Genomic DNA, 23,164 nt, shown 5'->3' on the forward strand with positions numbered 1-23,164 from the left:
CATCAACATATACAGTGGGTACGGAAAGTATTCAGACCCCCTTAAAGTTTTCACTCTTTGTTATATTGCAGCCATTTGCTAAAATCATTTAAGTTCATTCTTCTTCCTCATGAATGTACACATAGCACCCCATACTGACAGAAAAACACAGAATTGTTGCAGATTTATTAAAAAAGAAAAACTGAAATATCACATGGTCCTAAGTATTCAGACCCTTTGCTCAGTATTTAGTAGAAGCCCCCTTTTGATCTAATACAGCCAGGAGTCTTTTTGGGAAAGATGCAACAAGTCTTTCACACCTGGATTTGGGGATCCTCTGCCATTCCTCCTTGCAGATCCTCTCCAGTTCTGTCAGGTTGGATGGTAAACGTTGGTGGACAGCCATTTTTAGGTCTCTCCAGAGATGCTCAATTGGGTTTAAGTCAGGGCTCTGGCTGGGCCATTCAAGAACAGTCACGGAGTTGTTGTGAAGCCACTCCTTCATTATTTTAGCTTTGTGCTTAGGGTCATTGTCTTGTTGGAAGGTAAACCTTCGGCCCAGAGCACTCTGGAGAAGGTTTTTGTCCAGAATATCCCTGTACTTGGCCGCATTCATCTTTCCCTCCATTGCAACCAGTCGTCCTGTCCCTGCAGCTGAAAAACACCCCCACAGCATGATGCTGCCACCACCATGCTTCACTGTTGGGACTGTATTGGACAGGTGATGAGCAGTGCCTGGTTTTCTCCACACATACCACTTAGAATTAAGGCCAAAAAGTTCTATTTTGGTCTCATCAGACCAGAGAATCTTATTTCTCACCATCTTGGAGTCCTTCAGGTGTTTTTCAGCAAACTCCATGCGGGCTTTCATGTGTCTTACACTGAGGAGAGGCTTCCGTCGGGCCACTCTGCCATAAAGCCCCGACTGGTGGAGGGCTGCAGTGATGGTTGACTTTCTACAACTTTCTCCCATCTCCTGACTGCATCTCTGGAGCTCAGCCACAGTGATCTTTGGGTTCTTCTTTACCTCTCTCACCAAGGCTCTTCTCCCCCCGATAGCTCAGTTTGGCCGGACGGCCAGCTCTAGGAAGGGTTCTGGTCGTCCCAAACGTCTTCCATTTGAGGATTATGGAGGCCACTGTGCTCTTAGGAACCTTAAGTGTAGCAGAAATCTTTTTGTAACCTTGGCCAGATCTGTGCCTTGCCACAATTCTGTCTCTGAGCTCTTCAGGCAGTTCCTTTGACCTCATGATTCTCATTTGCTCTGACATGCATTGTGATCTGGAAGGTCTTATATAGATAGGTGTGTGGCTTTCCTAATCAAGTCCAATCAGTATAATCAAACACAGCTGGACTCAAATGAAGGTGTAGAACCATCTCAAGGATGATCAGAAGAAATGGAAAGCACCTGAGTTAAATATAGGAGTGTCACAGCAAAGGGTCTGAATACTTAGGACCATGTGATATTTCAGTTTTTCTTTTTTAATAAATCTGCAACAATGTCAACAATTCTGTGTTTTTCTGTCAGTATGGGGTGCTATGCTATGGGGTGCTACATTCATGAGGAAGAAGAATGAACCTAAATGATTTTCGCAAATGGCTGCAATATAACAAAGAGTGAAAAATTTAAGGGGGTCTGAATACTTTCCGTACCCACTTTATATTAAAATATACCCATGATTACAATAATTAATTTAGGTAATAAAAACATATTCATCATGATTTGGCTAGATCATAACACCCTGAATATAGATAGATATTAGGTTAAGAGCTGATTGTTTTTATGAATCTCAATATACAATTATAACATAGGTTCCCGACTGACAAAATTTCATATATAAAGTCAAACTTTATAAGACATCTATATTAATAAAACCCCAGTGTCTCTGCGTCCACAGATTCAAGATTCCGTGTGTCCGTGGAAGTGCGCTACTGTGCATGTGCCACAGGACAGCCGTTGGGACTGAGGGCGGGGGGCGGGCACTGACCTGTGTAGGCTAGGGGGAGCTCCTCGGTGTCGGAGGCCGGGTGTTGGGGGTCACCCCCGATAATGGTGCGGTGTGACGACCGTTGTACTGCCGAGTTTCAGTAGCCACCGTTCGGAATTAGTATGTGCTGGGGAGGCGGAGTTCCGATCAGTGGCCTTAGATTTTTAAAGATGGCGCCACCCGGCGCCAACATGTCACTGCGCATGTGCCGCTGCTTGGTAAAAACCGTACACATTTCCGGGAATAGCCAAACGTTTTCGAGCTTACCCGAGCGGCGGCGCATACGCAATGACGTGTTGGCGCCGTGTGGTGCCTTTTTTTAAATCTAAGCCACTGATCGGAACTCCGCCTCCCCAGCACATACTAATACCGAACGGTGGCTACTGAAACTCGGCAGTACAACGGCCCTCACACCACACCATTATCGGGGGTGACCCCCAACACCCGGCCTCCGACACCGAGGAGCTCCCCCTAGCCTACACAGGTCAGTGCCCGCCCTCAGTCCGAGGAGCTCCCCCATCCTCCCCAGCACATGTCAGGAGCAGGTAAGTGAGACTCCTCCACTGCCTGCCATTATGCGGGGCTGCAGGCATACTACAAGAGATGCAGTGCTGCAGGCATGGTACTCCTGTACCATGCCCGCAGCCCCGCATTGCCCTGCACCACGCCCGCAGCCCCGCATTTCCCGTGCACCACGCGCGCAGCCCCGCATTGCCCGTGCACCACGCGTGCAGCCCCGCATTGCCCGTGCACCACGCGCGCAGCCCCGCATTGCCCGTGCACCACGCGCGCAGCCCCGCATTGCCCGTGCACCACGCGCGCAGCCCCGCATTGCCCGTGCACCACGCGCGCAGCCCCGCATTGCCCTGCACCACGCGCGCAGCACCGCATTGCCCTGCACCATGCCCGCAGCCATTGCAAACTTATATTCTGAGGTTTTAATTACATTATTTTAATATAGTCAGCCGTGAACTAAAGTGGGCCGGTCTAAGGCATGAAACTCCAGGGCTAAAAATGAGTCGCACTCCGGCCCTGCCGGAGAGACTACACTCACCCGCATGCTGGAGCTGGGCAGGAGCACCCCGTCATGGGTCAGGAGAAGAGGCAGGCGCGGGGGGAATCTGGATAGAGCTGCTAGAGGAACTTCCCTGAAGAGCACCATTATCAGGGTAACCCCAACACCCGGGACCCGGCCTCCGACACCGAGGAGCTCCCCATCCTACACAGGTCAGTGTGACTTACTTCTGGGGCCCCTAACATGGTGCCTGCCCCCAGTCCCAACGGCTGTCCGTGGGGCACATGCGCAGTAGCACAATCCAACAGACACAGGGACGGACGCAGAGACACTTGCATATTATTAATATAGAATAGATATCCTACATACACCCCAGTCGGGCGGCCGGCCAAAACTCTTGAAGCGGCGTTATGCGAGGGTACGCGCTCCCACGCGAAAGCTGCTCGGTCAGCTCTGCGTGTGTCTCTGTTGCTAGGGCAACAGGGACGCTATGTGCAGAGCTGGCTATGTCATGCGGCTCTCGCGTTGTTAGAAAAAAAAAAGAGTAAAGCGAGAGCCGCTCAGTCAGCCATATGTTCTAGCGCCCGTTAATTTAACGGGCTTAATGTCTAGTAATGTAATAAAAGGATTGCAACCATATGGCTCGATGCGTTTTGGTGAGTATTTTCCACAGATGCAAATCCTAAAAAGCTTGGGATTCATCAACACAATCAGCTCTCAACGTAATATATATATATATATATATATATATATATATATATATATATATGTATGTATGTATATATATATATATATATATATATATATATATAAAGTATCTCACAAAAGTGAATACACCCCTCCCATTTTTGTAAATATTTTATTATATCTTTTTATGTAATAACACTGAAGAAATGACACTTTGCTACAATGTAAAGTAGTGATTGTACAGCTTGTACAACAGTGTAAATGTGATGTCCCCTCAAAATAACTCAACTGTATATTCAGTGTTTTATGATCTAGCCTCATAAAACACTGGCTAGATCATAAAACACTGAATATACAGTTGAGTTATTTTGAGGGGACATCAAATTTACACTGTTATACAAGCTGTACACTCACAACTTTACATTGTATCAAATCATGATGAGCATGTTTTTATTACTTAAATTCATTATTGTAATCATGGATATATTTAAATATACACTGCACAAAAAATGTAAACGAACACTTTTTTCATCAGAGTATAGCATCAAGTCAAATAAACTCCTTGGATATTGATCTGGTCAGTTGCGTAGCAATTTTAAATTAAATTAACAACAGGTACACTAGATGGGCAATAATGAGATGACCTCCAAAACAGGAATGGTTTCACAGGTGAAGGCCACTGACATGTTTTTTTCCTACCCATCTTTTCTGACTGTTTTTAACTAGTTTTGCATTTGGCTGGGGTCAGTGTCACTACTGGTAGCATGAGACGATACCTGGACACTATAGAGGTTGCACAGGCAGTCCAACTCCTCCAGGATGGCACATCAATATGCCAGAAGGTTTGCGGTGTCTCCCATCACAGTTTAAAGAGCATGGAAGAGATTCCAGGAGACAGGCAGTTACTCTAGGAGAGCTGCACAGGGCCATAAAAGGTCCTTAACCCATCAACAGGACCGGTATCTGCTCCCTTGTGCAATGAAGCACAACAGGATGAGCACTACCAGAGCCCTACAAAATGACCTCCAGCAGGCTACTGGTGTGAATGTCTCTGACCAAACAATCAGAAACAGACTTTATGAGGGTGGCCTGAGGGCCCAATGTCCTCTAGTGGGCCCTATGTTCACTGCCCGGCACTGTGGAGCTTGATTGGCATTTGCCATTGAACATTAGAATTGGTAGGTCCACCACTGGCGCCCAGCGCTTTTCACAGATGGAAGCAGGTTCACCTTAAGCACATGACAGACGTGAAAGGGTCTGGAGAAGCCATGGAGAAAGTTATGCTGCCTGTAACATCGTTCAGCATGACCAGTTTGGTGGTGGGTCAGTGATGGTCTGGGGAGGCATATCCATGGAGGGACGCATAGACCTCTACAGGCTAGACCAGGAGTCTTCAAACTATGGCCCTCCAGTTGTTCAGGAACTACAATTCCCATCATGCCTAGTCATGGGTGTGAATGTCAGAGTTTTACAATGCCTCATAGGATGTGTAGTTCCGCAACAGCTGGAGGGCCGTAGTTTGAGGATCCCTGGGCTAGACAATGGCTCCCTGTCATTAGGTATCTTGATGAAATCTTTGGACCCACTGTCAGTTACTACGCTGGTGCAGTGGGTCCTGGGTTCCACTGAATGGCCCCCATGCCTGCCTGACCTAAATCCAACAGAACACCTCTGGGACATTATGTGTCGGTCCATCCAACGTCGCCAGGTTGACCTCAGTCTATTTAGAAGCTCAGTGATGACCTGGTCCAGATCTGGGAGGAAATACCCCAGGACACCATCCGTCATCTCATTAGGAGCATGCCGCAACATTGTCAGGCATGCATACAAGCCATACAACCTACTGAGTACCATTTTGAGTTGCTACAATGAAATTTCATCAAAATGGACTAGCCTGCTGCATCATTTTTTCACTTTGATTTTCAGGGTGTCTTTGAATTCAGTCCTCTGTAGGTTGATAAATTTAATTTCCATCAAATGATGTAGCATCCTTTCGTTCCTAACACATTACTCAGTCCATATCAGTATAGATATCCAGCATGATTGTTTTTTCCTATTAGAATCTGATGTGTTTTCAAAGTGTTTCTTTAATTTTTTTTGAGCAGTGTATAAGTTATTGAGGCTCTTCAACAATAAATTTTGCTTACAACATTGTCTATTGTTGACCTTTCTATATCCCATTGTGTACATATATTATTTACAAATGTGTTTTATGTAATTATCAATTACATAAAATACTGACTATACATTATGCACCTCGTTTAACATCCTAAACCCCTTTCTCTTTTCAATTATACATAGGGATGGAGGAACTTAGTTGTTATATTATGTGCCTCATTTAAAGTCCCAAACCTCCCTCCTCTTCAATCTCTAATTTACTACCATGCGATCTGGTACAGGCAAATACATTGTGTTTGTGATCTGCATTTGGGGTATCGTTAGGAATACATTGACACGCGCAGCAGATCGCACATCTGGTATGTCTTGAATGCAGTGCAGAAAACAAAGGGTTTCCTGAACTGTGTTGTGGTGTGAATGAGCTGTCAGTTCTACAAATGTACAAATATCTTGCCTTTCTAACATTGTAAGGGCATAAACGTATACATTTAACACTTGTTGTGCTACAGCTACTTGACAAGTACAGATTGATAACTGCAATGCTTCTCTATGTACCTACTCAACATCATTTGTTATCGATACATTTTAGGCAAAATAAGGAAATGAAAAAAAATGTGACTTGACTGCATTAAAATGTTATCTTTCTCTTTAGACAACCTTAAAATATAAAAACAGTTTAATATACAATTGAAATACATATACTCACAATTCATCATGGATTCATCCACCATTCATCCATTCGTCAGGTCGTTGAGCTTACTTTTCTCAACTGGAGTTAAGCATTACAGCTTGGTCACTGACCCTTTTTTTTTGACTAACTCTTCTTCTGTCAGCAAACTGTCAGTGTTAGACTGACAGTACTGTGTAATGAAGAAGAGCATGACTGACTGAAATTGCTCTCCCTCCCTTTCCTGGTCCCTGTCCTCAAGGAAATATGAGAACTTTTTATGAAGACAAATTCAGGTTCTTTTGCTAGCTTTTGAAAATATACATATACTAATGCCCAATAACGTACAAAAATTGCTAAATGGTGATATTTTATTATCTTCCTGGTGTTGAAGTTTATACTGTTTGTATGTAAGCTGTACACTTGTGACTAATTTTTAAAATGCCATGAGCTTTTGAGTCACCGGAGAAATTGAACTGCCTCTAGGTACATTGATTGACTTATCAGCTACCACTACAGTAAGTCACTCAATATACTATATGTATTAGGGCAGTCAGAGGCAGATATTATAGGGGCCAGCAACCTTGATAACACCTGTATCTCCTGAATGAATTCGATATTTAACCACTTCCGGACCGCCCGGCGCAGATGTACTGCGGCAGGCAGCCCCTCCTGCGCGAACCGACGTAGGTATACGTCGGTCGCGCGCCTGGCAGATTGCAGCCTGCCACCAGCGATCACTCCTTCCCGCTGAAAGAGAAGAACAGTCAGCTGTTGTAAACACAGCTGATCGTTCTTCTCTCTGGAATGATCACAGAGTTCCTGTGATCCTTCTATACAGTGCATTGCGAAAGTATTCGGCCCCCTTGAACTTTTCAACCTTTGCTACACTTCAAACATAAAGATATAAAACTGTAATTTTTTTTGAAGAATCAACAAGTGGGACACAATCATGAAGTGGAACGAAATTTATTGGATATTTCAAACTTTTTTAACAAATAAAAACTGAAAAATTGGGCGTGCAAAATTATTCAGCCCCCTTAAGTTAATACTTTGTAGCGCCACCTTTTGCTGCGATTACAGCTATAAGTCACTTGGGGTATGTTTCTATCAGTTTTGCACATCAAGAGACTGAAATTTTTGCCAATTCCTCCTTGCAAAACAGCTCAAGCTCAGTGAGGTTGGATGTGAACAGCAGTTTTCAGTTCTTTTCACATATTCTTGATTGGATTCAGGTCTGGACTTTGACTTGGCCATTCTAACACCTGGATATGTTTATTTGTGAATCATTCCATTGTAGATTTTGTTTTATGTTTTGGATCATTGTCTTGTTGGAAGACAAATCTCCGTCCCAGTCTCAGGTCTTTTGCAGACTCCATCAGGTTTTCTTCCAGAATGGTCCTGTATTTGGCTCCATCCATCTGCCCATCAATTTTAACCATCTTCCCTGTCTCTGCTGAAGAAAAGCAGGCCCAAACCATAATGCTGCCACCACCATGTTTGACAGTGGGGATGGTGTGTTCAAGGTGATGAGCTGTGTTGCTTTTACGCCAAACATAACGTTTTGCATTGTTGCTAGAAAGTTCAATATTGGTTTCATCTGACCAGAGCACCTTCTTCCACATGTTTGGTGTGTCTCCCAGGTGGCTTGTGGCAAACTTTAAACAACACTTTTTATGGATATCTTTAAGAAATGGCTTTCTTCTTGCCACTCTTCCATAAAGGCCAGATTTGTGCAGTATACGACTGATTGTTGTCCTATGGACAGAGTCTCCCACCTCCGCTGTAGATCTCTGCAGTTCATCCGGAGTGATCATGGGCCTCTTGGCTGCATCTCTTATCAGTCTTCTCCTTGTATGAGCTGAAAGTTTAGAGGGACGGCCAGGTCTTCGTAGATTTGCAGTGGTCTGATACTCCTTCCATTTCAATATTATCGCGCTTGCACAGTGCTCCTTGGGATGTTTAAAGCTTGAGAAATCTTTTTGTATCCAAATCCGGCTTTAAACTTCTCCACAACAGTATCTTAGACCTGCCTGGTGTGTTCCTTGTTCTTCATGATGCTCTCTGCTTTTAAACGGACCTCTGAGACTATCACAGTGCAGGTGCATTTATACGGAGACTTGATTACACACAGGTGGATTCTATTTATCATCATTAGTTATTTAGGTCAACATTGGATCTTTCAGAGATCCTCACTGAACTTCTGGAGAGAGTTTGCTGCACTGAAAGTAAAGGGGCTGAATAATTTTGCACGCCCAATTTTTCCGTTTTTTAATTTGTTAAAAAAGTTTGAAATATCCAATAAATTTCGTTCCACTTCATGATTGTGTCCCACTTGTTGTTGATTCTTCAAAAAAAATTACAGTTTTATATCTTTATGTTTGAAGCCTGAAATGGGGCAAAAGTTTGAAAAGTTCAAGGGGGCCGAATACTTTCGCAATGCACTGCATATAGGAACACAGGTCTCTGTGGTCATTTCAAAAGCCCAACCCCCATACACTTAGAATTACTTCCTAGGCTCACATTTAACCCCTTGATCACCCACAGTGTTAACCCCTTCCCTGCTAGTGTCATTATTACAGTAAATGTGCATATTTTTAGCACTGATTACTGCAGTAATGTCAAAAATGTCAGTTAGGGGTCTGATCTGTCCGCCGCAATGTCTTAATTAACTTAACCAGGAATACAGCAACTTATTCTCCTAAATAACCATGCATATACTTTATATAGGTATGAAATGCTGCATCACTAAATTTTTCATTACCTACTTCACCACCGGTGTAGAGGTCAGAGCCTGTCGGATGAACGACAGCATCGCTTTCGAGGTTGGCAATGTCAGCCTTTACAACTTGCAACTATAATAGGCAAACACATGTACGTCAACCAGGTTGGATAAGGGACATATGGTGCATTCATTAGTTTACCTTGATCCTTGTATTCCTACCTTCAAAGCTCAAGTATATACTGAAAGCCACCTGACTTATGAAATACTGAAAGGAGCAGAAGTGGAGGTGTTCATGAAGGCAACATTATATTTTTTAAATAATATTTTAAAATTTGGATAACACTGTTCATACAAATGACTAAATAAAGAATTTGACTGCATATTGGACTTGAAGGACAATAAGTCGGTTGTAGTTTCTGATTCTTTATCTCACACACAATATCATTTGTACTGGAACCTTAAGGGCCCATTCACACCAAATGCAGTGCAAAAAATGCATTTACATGCACGTTTCCTGCACCGCACGGGAACGCGTTGCCCTCGTTAGATGCATGGGGGTGCCATAGCACTCAAAACACACTGAGGAAACGCACACGTGTTGGGGCCACCAAAACCTTTTGCGCGTTCCTAAGAGTTGGGCAAAAACAGGCACGCTGTGGTGTGAACCAACCCTAAAGCTTCAAGCACAATCACTGTCTTGACATACAAATCCTTTTCCGACCTCATAGTATGTCACAAATTCTATACACATTCAAATGCCAATTCCAGTTAAAAAAAATGCTACTTTCTACAGAAATGAATTTCTTAAGAATGCCATCTATTTTGCCACTGTGCACAAAGAGGTGTGCTCATGCAGCCCTAAGTAAGAAAACATTGCATAGTGGGGTTAATTTACTAAAAGACTAGAAGTTGTTCCCGCAAAGTGATTGACAGTAAATAAGGTAAACCTATGTTCACTATACTCAATTATGTGTGAAGTAACTAAAAAGAATTTGTTAGCATATGATTGGATTATTGAAATGAACACAGCTTTAAGTTAATAACCTAGCTCAATGAACATTCACTTTACTAAAAGTTCAGTCTACTCCTTTAGTAAATCAGTATATGACTGCATAGGGGTAGAACACCTAAAATACAACTAACATTTCACAAATATGCATTCTTTAGGGTACATTAAAAACAAAGAAAATATGTGCTATGAAAGCTGTTTAACAGCTTTTCTTTAGGGCAGACTTCCACAGATGCCTATATCTAACCTTTCTTCTGCTCCCTTGCTGCTCCATTCAGCTGAAAGACCGGTGTAAGCTACGGATTGCTCGAATCTTAAGCTGCCAATATGCCAGTAGAATTTCATTTCAACGCTCTTAAGGAAATTCAGAAAAAATGTTCGCCAGGACATTATCAACAAATGTCATAAAACCCTGAAAATGTCAATTGATTGCTATACCAATGTATTGAATTCTATGTTAAATTTTGGTATGCACATGTACATTGCAATAAATATGATTTAAATAAAAAAGAAAAACTAAACCCGCATTCATATTTAGAATTTTGTTCAAGAAAAATCTTCCTTTCTTCGCCTATGATTTTTCTAGTCATTACAGTGGAAAACGAATGTAACTTTGGCTTTATTAAACAATATTTATTGAACAAATGTTCTGAAAATTTTTTTTTTTAATACAATTCTAACAGGTTATGGAGAACTTTAGCTTACAGTCTTAAGCCTCGTACACACGAACCGATTGTTGGCCGACCGATCGGCCGTCTTTTGTCCAGTGTTGTTGTGTTGGTTGAAATGTGCTCTAGACTTGCACTGGACTTTTGTTGGCCAACAAAAACCAACTTCAGAAGTGATGTCATGTGATGGTTTACTTTTCTTGTGTTTTTTCCTCTCTGAGCATGCCCAGTCTTGCTCATCTGATTTTTGTCTGCCGAAATCTGTACTGACTGACGAACAATCGGCCCTTCTGTTGACGGGCAACAAAAATTTTATAGCATGCACACCAGATTTTGTTCGGCCGAAAAGTCGCAGTCGGTTGTTGGAAGCATCATACTAACAAGCCGATAATCGGCCGATCGGGCGGCGGCTGAAAATTCATGGCCAACAATCGGTGCGTGTGTACGAGGCTTTAGCTTTGGGATTTTGATGGGATAGCATTGATTGGTGATCACAAGAAGTAAAGTCACCTGCACCTCTTTTTACCAGTTATTTCTTTCAGCTCAAACAGCTGAATCTAGTTGCATGGGAAAGAAGGAAAGGTAAGTATATGCAAATAGGGAGAAGGGCATTAAATGAAACATGTTGCTTTGCCCCAAGTGGCCCATACTGAGTCTTCCATTCACTTTTTATGTGCACCTTTCTCTGGCTTACATTTATCAGCCATTGTATACTATAAAAGATTTACTACAGTCTCCAGTTTTCTTTAATGAGATAATGAGACAAGGATGGTAGGTAAACTGACTAGACAACCCTCTGGAAGGTCCTGGGCCTCATGTGGACTCTTAAGAGTATATTTTAAATATTTATGAAATAAAAAAGTTTAGTTTGCCATCTTCTGATATCTTAAAATACTGAGAATGATTCATAAAGTAGAATAACTTAAGGATCAATTAATCAAAGATTTCACCCAAGATTCACAGAACTTTCAACCATGATTCATCCACTTTTACATGGAATCATAAATGAAAATATGTGAATCCTTGATAAAACTGCTGATAAGCACACTCCTTAGTACTTACAAATAAAACGTCTTTTTTTTTTGGTAAATAAAATTCATGATCAAATTGTTGGACCAGTAGCCACTAGTACCTCAACCCACGGATGTACTGTACATAACCCAGCATGACAATTTATTCATATTGCTGTAACTTTTAAAATCTGCTTTTTTTACATAAGCAGAAACTTTTTAGAAAAATTAAAGGAATGCAATAAAATGGCTGTAAACCTCAGACATGAAATATGAACAAAGCATATCTCTCTATAAAGTGTACATGTCTCAATCCAGGGCACACAGTGTCATATCTGTAATTTCTGCCTGCTGCCTTGTTCCTCTGCTATCTGCATGAGTCACTTTTGATAAGTTTTCCTGACAAAAAGAGAAAAAAGGATATAGGTAATGGATCTAGAGGCATAGTGTTCCTTAGGAATGGGATATATGTAGAGCACAATGGGATTTAATGCAATATAGCTAAACAGGAAAATCTGTTTTTTAGATATAGGTTTGGTCCAATATTTAAACATGAATCTATATTCTACTAAGGGTTAAGATCTAGGTATGCTGTAAGGGTGTACCAAAGATTTGAAAAAAAATTACAAAAGATGAAGGGGTGTTTCTGGTATATTGATTTTTTTAACGTATAATAATATCCAAATGGTTAATGTATTTTTGTATATGTTGTCAAAAATGAAAAATGAATAAAAGAGAAACTGTAAACAAAAAGAAAAAAGGGTGACAGGGGAGGGATATCCAACACACAGCCTGTGATTGACAGTCTCAGCTCTGTTCCTGTGTGCTGTGTGAAGGGAGTGTTCCTTCACTCCGGTCAGCTCTCAACTTCCCACCCCCTGCTTTCTGAAAGCTCAGATGAATTATGCACTTTGAACGGATGTAGAGAAGAGAAGACTGCAAATAGACAGGTACAACTTGATGTAAGAGGATTTGTTTAATCTCTGTGTATAACCCCAGGCCAGTCACTTCACTGAGTATATGTAAAGGTTTACAACCACTTTAACTGTAAAAAAAAAACAAATTTTGAATTTAAATTATTCTCTCACCTAACCTTGCTAGGCCAAGGAAAAATGAAAAAAAAATCATTTCTGGAAAAAGTAGCAATACTTTTTTACATACTATTGATTAGCATTATTTTAATTTCCTGAATAATATCTTTGTAAAGACAGTTGTGTGTGTTTACATTAATTTACGTTATGCTGATTGTCAAACCTTATCCAAACTACAACCAACTTTGCCAAATGAAATGGAAAGGAAAATATTAAGACATGGTTTATCAGTCTCATCAGAAGATAATTTCATAACTTTTGTTGCTACACATAAAATCTGTTTGTGTGTGAAATAAATACAGTTGATATTGAGAAATCAATTTCTAGGTGTTCATATGAGTATTTTGCATAAATGTACATGGCATGCAACAAACTTAATGATAATAGTAAAACCATTGGGATCTAACATTTCCACAGCTTCCAAAACATCAACAAAAGTGATTGACATGCTATGGCAAACCTATTACAGCATAAAAATTGATAAACAGGTAAATGAAACTAAAGTATTTTATGTGATAAAGTAATATAGAATGCAGCCATAAAAAGGACTGTATAAAACATGATTTTATTTTAATATACACTATTGAGCTAAATTTCAAAGATCCACTAACCTTGATAATGCTAGTAAATGCTAGCTTTAAAAAGTCAACAGGAGTAATATTAAATATCTTTGTTTTTCAAATATAACATTAGTCAACTGGTTGTGTTAAGTATTAAGAAATCAAACTTTTTTTGATCAAACATATAAACAATGCAAAAAGTGCAAAAGTGAGAGATTATCCTCTGAGAGATACTGAAAGATTAAAAATGAAATGTAAGTAAAAAGCAGCTAACAGTGAGAGATAATTATAAAAGGAGGACATAAAAAATTCAAATTTATAATTATCGCTCAACGATCAGCTGATATAAAACCCACGTCCCATTTACCTATATCATCTTTAAGGTCAATGTCAGCATTGGTAGGATTGATAACAGCCTCCACCTCAAATCCGGCTAAATTACTGATCTCACTGTGAATGAGGTTCAGCTGCAAAGAAAAGCACGAGCGGGAAGATAGTAGTGCAGTGTGAAAAGGTCAGAAAGCAAAAAAAGGAATAAGCGATAGAGCTGTTTGCGGAATCGTCAAAATTAAAATGTCAAAGGAGTATAAAAGCAGTAGCAGTTAGTAAGAAGTCTGAATGACGTCTATGGCTAACCAGTAACATTTTCCGGTATTGCAAAACACATCTTTCACATTCAGTAACCCACAACAATCCTGTACTTTTTTCCACAAAACCTTATTGTTCATATGGCTAATAAAATATGGAGCAAGTAATTGTTGCCTGGTACTAAAATTTTTTTTTTAAAATGAATTATGATAGGGCCAGATAACATTTGTAAGAAACTAAATGAATTCTCCAGTTCCTCTTTTCCAAATTGTGCTTAAAACTAAACTTTGCCTAAAGTTTGAACACATTAATGGAAATGATATTACCTACCAATTGATTTATACTTCCACTCAGTCAATTTTGTGATCCAAGCACCCTTTTAGACAGCACATCCAGTTCTGTGACCTTCCTGGAAGCTACACCACTGTACTTGAGAAAACAAAGCTATTCTGTATAGTATGTACCCTAAGGTGCAAGAGAATACCTTCAGTTACTTCAGGGCAAAATTGTGCCCAGCCCTCATTTATACTGACTATAAGAAAGGCATACCTTAAAGTGTTACTAAACCCAAAACAGTACAATCAGTCTGTATATGCAGTAAAGCATGCTTGTTATACTCTCTGTGGAACCTAAGGAATCAATTCTCTGCAATGTGTAAAAAGGCTGTTTGATCCTCTAGTTTGGTCTTCTCTAATCCTCTCCTCCTCCCATACAGAGGCAGGAGACAGGCTGCACATGCTCAGTTTGGTGTGTATTGATAGAGAGTTTTTTTTTTTTTTCTTGGGAGGATGCATGTAATCAGTATAGGGCCAATTAGCACTGTCCAGATAGAGGGTCAGGGGTACTGCATGATATATACTGCTGATGAGAAAAGGTATTTAGCAGTTTATATTTACTAAAATAATTGAATTTCCATGCTCTGTGTACTGTGGGAGACCAGTTATAGTGAATACAGGGTCCTGGGTTTAGTAACACTTTAAAGAAGTTTGCAGTATCACTAAAGGTTTCTCTTTGCACCGTATTGCACATCATATATACTTATTTTAACACCTTTTAAACTGAAACATTTTTCCGAAACTATATCTAAAGGCAATTAAAAAAAAAAAAAAAGTAGGGTAAGATTAAAACCAATGCTTTTTTGTCATCTATGTCTGATTTCCCTTCACTTCCTGTTCTGTAAACTCAACGGAACGTTAGAGGATATCTTTCCAAATTGAGGGAAATCCCCTTACATTTACCCTCACTTTCATTCCGTGACTTTGATGATAAGCATAGCTAGAGAGAGTGGATTTTACCACAGCAATAAAATGTTGACAAAGGTTCTAACTGCTCCCTAACTAGGAGCAGTACAAGTACTGTACTGTATATATATATATATATATATATATTTTTTTTTTTTTTTTTTCGAATCAATAATACAATTGACCTACAGTATTTGCAAAAGATTTAATAATACAATTCACCAACAAATATGTAAAAGTTACTTTATTTGTATAATTTATCAAGTGTGCTTTTTTTTAGTTCTGGTTTAGACTTCTTGACGTAAGCCATCCGTGAACCTCACCCCCAAAATCTCTAGCATAATAATTTTAATTTTTTTATAAGTTAAAGTTTAGATTTACACCATTTTAAAATATTTTAGGCCTATAATTATGTAGGGTGCCCACTTTTATAGTTACCTTACTATTTAACATTTCTGTATTAAAAATCATTTTTTTATTGGTATTGGTCTTTTGTAATATTTTCTTTTGTTGAGATACTGAATTTTGGGTTTTCTCTAGCTGTAAGCCATAGTCATCAAGGTTTAAAAAAAAGAAAGAAATGTGTAATGAATCTATATAATATACGAGCTTCACTTTTTATTACTGATGTATGGGAATGGGAACTCTACCCTAGTAAGCTCTTTAAATGCTCTTTAATTTCTCTCCTCAACTCCTTTCACACCAATAGGATGGGACTTACTTCCCATGGGATGTACTTCCTCATTTTGGTATTGCAATGAACATAGAAAAGTTATCCATTTTGCCTCACTTCTCAACCACATTTTACACATCAAGGCTCAAATTGTAGAGGTGGTAAAGTTCATTACTACCTATTCTCAAAGCTCCAACGATGGCATGCAAGGTAAACTGCATCTTCATATCCTATGCATAAAGCAATATCACTAGCCATAATATCCTATATCTATGCGTGTACAATACCTGTTTGCATGTGGTGCAATACTTTCTTATTCACTTCCCTTAGTAATATAGTACAATTATTTTTATTTTACTCTTCCCCAACAAAGGAAATTTGACATATTTAATATGCAGGAGAAACTTGAGTTAGTATTCTATATTGATATATCTACACTGCTTGTATGCATATTGTGCTATTACAACTACTATTCACTGCTCCTAGATGTATGGTACAAGTATTTGTCTTTAAAGCGGAGTTCCGGCCACAAAATCGACATAATCGATTTTGGGCCATCCGCTTGCTATTGGTCACCTGAAAAAGAAATGGATAGTTACAATTTTTTTTTTTGTTTACTTACCTTGTTATTGAAGAAAAATACTCGCCTTTCTTCCACTTCCTCCCTCTGCGGACGCGGCCCGCGCCGTCACTTCCTCTTTGCACTGATTCCTGGGAGCTGATCGTCATCGCTCCCAGGAATCAATGCGCCTGCACTGGACCCGCTCGTCACTTCCGGTGCGGCGCCTCATTCCCTGCTAAACAGATTCTGGGCATGCCCAGAAGCTGTGGAGGGATGACGCGCCCGCACCGGAAGTGACGAGCGGGGCCGATGCAGGCGCATTCTGGGAGAAGAGGACACGGAAGAGGACGCAGAAGAGGACGCGCTGGCTTCAGCTGACCACATCCGAGATGGCAGCGCTGGCGAAGAAATTTTCAAGGTAAGTATTTCTTCTAAAAGGTAAGTGTGATCCGGGACAGTACAGAAGCTATCCATTGTGGAATGTACTAGCCCTGACTGTCCCGGGGGGTATTTTTATTGAAAAAAACTTTGCTTTAACTTTATTTACACTAGCCCCAATTTATAATGAAAGTCTGACATATAAGCAAAAAAAGAGAGAATTTATATTGGAATGGGCTATCTGATCATCAATGTTAGTCATATATTAGATGTACAAAATATAAAATTCGTCTGCTCATTTACAAGTCCCACCTTCCCATCAAAAGACATTAAAAACAGATGATTGGGGAGAGAAAGAGGGGGATAGAGGGTAATCATGTCCTTCTTCTATATGCCCACAGTCTGGTTGGTCCGAGTTCCTGGTTCCCCTTCCTACATACCTCTAAATATGGGACTTATGCCTTCATGCCTTAATTTTGGCACGTGAAGTCACCCCTTTTTAAATTATTAACTATTACAGTTATTTATCTAGCGCCAACAATTTACGCAGCACTTTACGCACACATACAGTATATTGTATGTGTTTACATGAATTATTGCATTATATACAGCTAGCCTAAGAAACATACATTTTGACACCTTGTGTATAATATTTATGTCCCTAGATAAGACACATGAGGATCCAAGAGGGGGTGGTTTCAACAAAAGGGTACTGCAGTGTGAGGCAAGATGAATTCAAACCTTGCAAGCTGCGTACTAAGCCAGCTTTATCTGCTAAAGGGCTTGTTTGACATGAAATGGTTGTATGTACCAGTTTAATATACTTGTAAGATACTCCTGACTAGGCAGAAAAAAACTGAAGATCTACAGCAGGAAGTGGGAGTATACCCCCTGGGACTGCCCTATAGGCGCAGTCAAACTTTTTTCCGCCTAGTGTCCTATTTCTCTAGGGGGCAGCATAAACCCAGGTGTCAAGAAGATATGGAGCTGTGTCCGTCAATAAACAAAAGAAAAATATGTGATTACCCTTTTCTCTTCTCAATCATCTTATTTTAATATCTTTTGATGGGATGTCGGGACTTGTAAGTGAGCAGATGAACGTATGGCTTTTTATTTTGTACTGTTAATACATGCATAACACTTATGAACTATTTGTTATATAGATAAGTAAACTCAAAGGGGTATTCACTCGACTTTGTGGGGGAACCTGACTTATTATCAAGGGCAAAGTTTAGATAATTATTGATTAAAGTCTCCATAGATAAGTAGAGGCAAGTCAGACCACCTTAGAAGGTAAAGCTGTAATGCACGCAGTATCTCACTAGTAAAAGGAGGAGGAAGATATATATTTGCCAGCACACATTCGAGAGAACATCTTACAGTGCAAAAACTTATCTCATTGTCAATTTTCACATTACAAGGTATGAAGATCAGGGATCTAGGAGCAGAGAATAGTGGATGTAACAGAATCATACAGTAAATACAAACTGCGTAAGTAAAAATAGGTAAAGAATACTTATACATGTTTCTCCTGCAAATAAAATATGGACACTCTTACTCTATGGGGGGGGTAAAATAAAAATAATTGTACCTAATTCCTAAGAGAAGAGAATACGTATTGCACAATGTGTAAGGAGATGTACATGAATAGATTTAAGACGTCCTGGCTAGAGATAATGTCTTTATGCATAACATATTAAGACAGTGGCTTGCATGCCATCGTTGAGGCTTTGAGAAAAAGTAGTAATGAAACATACTGCCACAATTTAGGTCAGATGCAAATTGCTAACCCCCAATACACACGTAATGGTTGATAAGTGAAGCAAAATGGATCATTTTTAATTTTTCTAGTTTCATTGCAGTACCAAAATGTGTCAGTACATTCCTGTCATATTGGTGTAAAGGAAGTCCAAATTGGGCCCAAAGTGTCAATATTCTGTGTTGCCACCTTTATTTTCCAGCACTGCCTTAACCCTCTTGGGCATGGAGTTCTCCAGGGCTTCACAAGTTGCCATTAAAGTCCTCTTCCACTCCTCCATGACGACATCATGGAGCTGGTGGATGTTAGAGACCTTGCAGTCCTCCGCCTTCCGTTTGAGGATGCCCCACAGATGCTCAATAGGGTTTAGGTCTGGAGACATGCTTGGCCAGTCCATCAGCTTTACTCTCAGCTTCTTTAGCAAGGCAGTGTTCATCTTGCAGGTGTGTTTGAGGTTGTTATCATGTTGGAATGCTGCCCTGCACCCCACTCCCCGAAGGGAGGGGATCATGCTCTGCTTCAGTATGTCACAGAAACATGCATTCATGGTTCCCTTAATGAACTATAGCTCACCAGTGCCGACAGCACTAATGCAGCCACAGATAATGACACTCCCACCACCATACTTGACTGTAGGCAAGACACACTTGTCTTTGTACTCCTCACCTGGTTGCCGCCACACACGCTTGACACCATCTGAACCAAATAAGTTTATCTTGGTCTCATCAGACCAAAGGACATGGTTCCAGTAATCCATGTCCTTAGTCTGCTTGTCTTCAGCAAACTGTTTGTGGGCTTTCTTGTGCATCATCTTTAGAAGAGGCTTACTTCTGGGACGACAGCCATGCAGACCAAGTTGATGTAGTGTGCGGCGAATGGTTTGAGCACTGACAGGCTGTCCCCCCACCCCTTCAACCTATGCAGTAATGCTGGCAGCACTCATACATCTATTTCCCAAAGACAACCTCTGGATATGACGCTGAGCACGTGCACTTAACTTCTTTGGTCGACCATGGTGAGGCCTGTTCTGAACAGAAACTGTGCTGTTAAACCGCTGTATGGTCTTGGCCACTGTCCTGCAACTCAGTTTCAGGATCTTGGCATTCTTCTTATAGCCCAGGCCATCTTTATGTAGAGCAATAATTCTTTTTTTCAGATCCTCAGAGTTCTTTGCTATGAGGTGCCATGTTGAACTTCCAGTGACCAGTATGAGAGGGTGAGAGCGATAACACCAAATTCAACACACCTGCTCCCCATTCACACCTGAGACCTTGTAACACTAATGAGTTACATGACACCGGGGAGGGAAAATGGCTAATTGGGGTGTACTCACTTTTGTTGCCAGCGGTTTAGACATTAATGGCTGCGTGCTGAGTTATTTTGAGGGGACAGCAAATTTTCACTGTTATACAAGCTGGACACTCACTATTTTACATTGTAGCAAAGTGTAATTTCTTCATTGTTGTCACATGAAAAGATATAATAAAATATTTACAAAAATGTGAGGGGTGTACTCATTTTTGTGAGATACACTTTAAATATATATATATATATATATATATATATATATATATATATATATATATATATATATATATATATATATATATATATATATATATACAGTGGGTACGGAAAGTATTCAGACCCCCTTAAATGTTTCACTCTTTGTTATATTGCAGCCATTTGCTAAAATCATTTAAGTTCATTCTTCTTCCTCATGAATGTACACATAGCACCCCATACTGACAGAAAAACACAGAATTGTTGACATTGTTGCAGATTTATTAAAAAAGAAAAACTGAAATATCACATGGTCCTAAGTATTCAGACCCTTTGCTGTGACACTCATATATTTAACTCAGGTGCTTTCCATTTCTTCTGATCATCCTTGAGATGGTTCTACACCTTCATTTGAGTCCAGCTGTGTTTGATTATACTGATTGGACTTGATTAGGAAAGCCACACACCTGTCTATATAAGACCTTCCAGATCACAATGCATGTCAGAGCAAATGAGAATCATGAGGTCAAAGGAACTGCCTGAAGAGCTCAGAGACAAAATTGTGGCAAGGCACAGATCTGGCCAAGGTTACAAAAAGATTTCTGCTGCACTTAAGGTTCCTAAGAGCACAGTGGCCTCCATAATCCTCAAATGGAAGACGTTTGGGACGACCAGAACCCTTCCTAGAGCTGGCCGTCCGGCCAAACTGAGCTATCGGGGGAGAAGAGCCTTGGTGAGAGGTAAAGAAGAACCCAAAGATCACTGTGGCTGAGCTCCAGAGATGCAGTCAGGAGATGGGAGAAAGTTGTAGAAAGTCAACCATCACTGCAGCCCTCCACCAGTCGGGGCTTTATGGCAGAGTGGCCCGACGGAAGCCTCTCCTCAGTGTAAGACACATGAAAGCCCGCATGGAGTTTGCAGAAAAACACCCGAAGGACTCCAAGATGGTGAGAAATAAGATTCTCTGGTCTGATGAGACCAAAATAGAACTTTTTGGCCTTAATTCTAAGCGGTATGTGTGGAGAAAACCAGGCACTGCTCATCACCTGTCCAATACAGTCCCAACAGTGAAGCATGGTGGTGGCAGCATCATGATGTGGGGTGTTTTTCAGCTGCAGGGACAGGACGACTGGTTGCAATCGAGGGAAAGATGAATGCGGCCAAGTACAGGGATATCCTGGACAAAAACCTTCTCCAGAGTGCTCTGGACCTCAGACTGGGCCGAAGGTTTACCTTCCAACAAGACAATGACCCTAAGCACACAGCTAAAATAACGAAGGAGTGGCTTCACAACAACTCCGTGACTGTTCTTGAATGGCCCAGCCAGAGCCCTGACTTAAACCCAATTGAGCATCTCTGGAGAGACCTAAAAAATTGGCGGTCCACCAATGTTTACCATCCAACCTGACAGAACCGGAGAGGATCTGCAAGGAAGAATGGCAGAGGATCCCCAAATCCAGATGTGAAAGACTTGTTGCATCTTTCCCAAAAAGACTGCTGGCTGTATTAGATCAAAAGGGGGCTTCTACTAAATACTGAGCAAAGGGTCTGAATACTTAGGACCATGTGATATTTCAGTTTTTCTTTTTTAATAAATCTGCAACAATGTCAACAATTCTGTGTTTTTCTGTCAGTATGGGGTGCTATGTGTACATTCATGAGGAAGAAGAAGAATGAACTTAAATGATTTTAGCAAATGGCTGCATTATAACAAAGAGTGAAAAATTTAAGGGGGTCTGAATACTTTCCGTACCCACTGTATATATATATATATATATATATATATATATATATATATATATATATATATATATATATATATATATATATATATATATATATATATATATATATATATATACACACACACACATACAGTGGGGAAAATAACTATTTGATCCACTGCAGATTTTGTAAGTTTGCCAACTTAGAAAGAAATTAAAGGTCTATAATTTTTATCATAGGTGTATATAAAATGATAGACAGAATACCAACCAAAAATCCCATAAGTATTTGATCCCCAAGCAAAACATGACTTAGTTTGACATGAAAACGGTGCCTCCCGCTGTGTCTAATCATGGCGGAAGTGCGGCTCCGGTGGTGCGCGGCGCGTGCACATAATCACGTATATGTACGTGATTATGCGCAGCCGAGCTGCCCTGCCGCAGTATATCTGTGGCGGGCAGTTGGCAAGTGGTTAAAATACACCTATGATAAAAAATTATAAACCCTTGATTTCTTTGTAAGTGGGCAAACTTACAAAATCTGCAGGGGATGAAATAATTATTTCCCCACTGTATATCTAACAAGGTGAAACTTATTTATATAATTCTATACTACTATTATAGAGTGGTATTAGCCCACAGCCTGCTTTGGTTCCAAGGTACCCTCTTTGCTTCTGCAATCATCTTGGGGATATACAGTATTTTTAGTAACTGTGCTTCTCAGAACTTTGGAATATGTAGGCCTTGCTCACCGTACTTAGTTTATGCAAATATATGCAAGTGTAGAAAGAATAGGCCCACATCTGCCTGTATATTGTATGTACATGTCGTTTTTATGTCTAAATTAAAAAATCCACATTGAGAAAAATGTACCATTTTAAGGAAAAAAAGAAAAAAAGGTGATATTGAAATTCATGGCAGCAACACCTCTCAAAAAAGTTGCAACAGTGGCATGTTTACCACAGTGTAGCATCCCCTCTTCTTCTAACAACACTCTGTAAATGTCTGGGAACTGAGGAGACCAGTTGCTGGAGGTCTGGGAGAGGAATGTTGTCCCATTCTTGGAGGGAGGATTGCCTCCTATGTCTTTTAATATCATCTCTACGCTGACGACACCCAAATCTATCTATACGCGTCTCCTCACGCATCACCAACTTACTAACAGACAATCAGCCTGGATGTCACATTACTTCCTCAAACTCAACCTATCCAGAAACCA

The 23,164-nt window shown here is 40.4% G+C and overlaps 1 protein-coding gene across 4 annotated transcripts in view; it reads right to left on the bottom strand.

Moving 5' to 3' along the window:
* The window catches only part of MACROH2A1 (macroH2A.1 histone), a 183,189-nt gene that overhangs the window by 76,616 nt on the left and 83,409 nt on the right, over window positions 1-23,164 (bottom strand). For 2 of the 4 annotated variants that reach the window (XM_082257167.1, XM_082257166.1), the window contains exon 6: window positions 9,219-9,309. In XM_082257167.1, the coding sequence (XP_082113293.1) occupies window positions 9,219-9,309 (91 nt within the window). Of the gene's footprint in view, window positions 1-9,218; window positions 9,310-13,884; window positions 13,985-23,164 lie in introns of all 4 variants that reach the window. The other 2 variants (XM_082257165.1, XM_082257164.1) reach the window with 1 other exon arrangement.

Source organism: Pelophylax lessonae (assembly GCF_965119305.1).
Source record: "Pelophylax lessonae genome assembly, chromosome: 4".
NCBI lineage: Eukaryota > Metazoa > Chordata > Amphibia > Anura > Ranidae > Pelophylax > Pelophylax lessonae.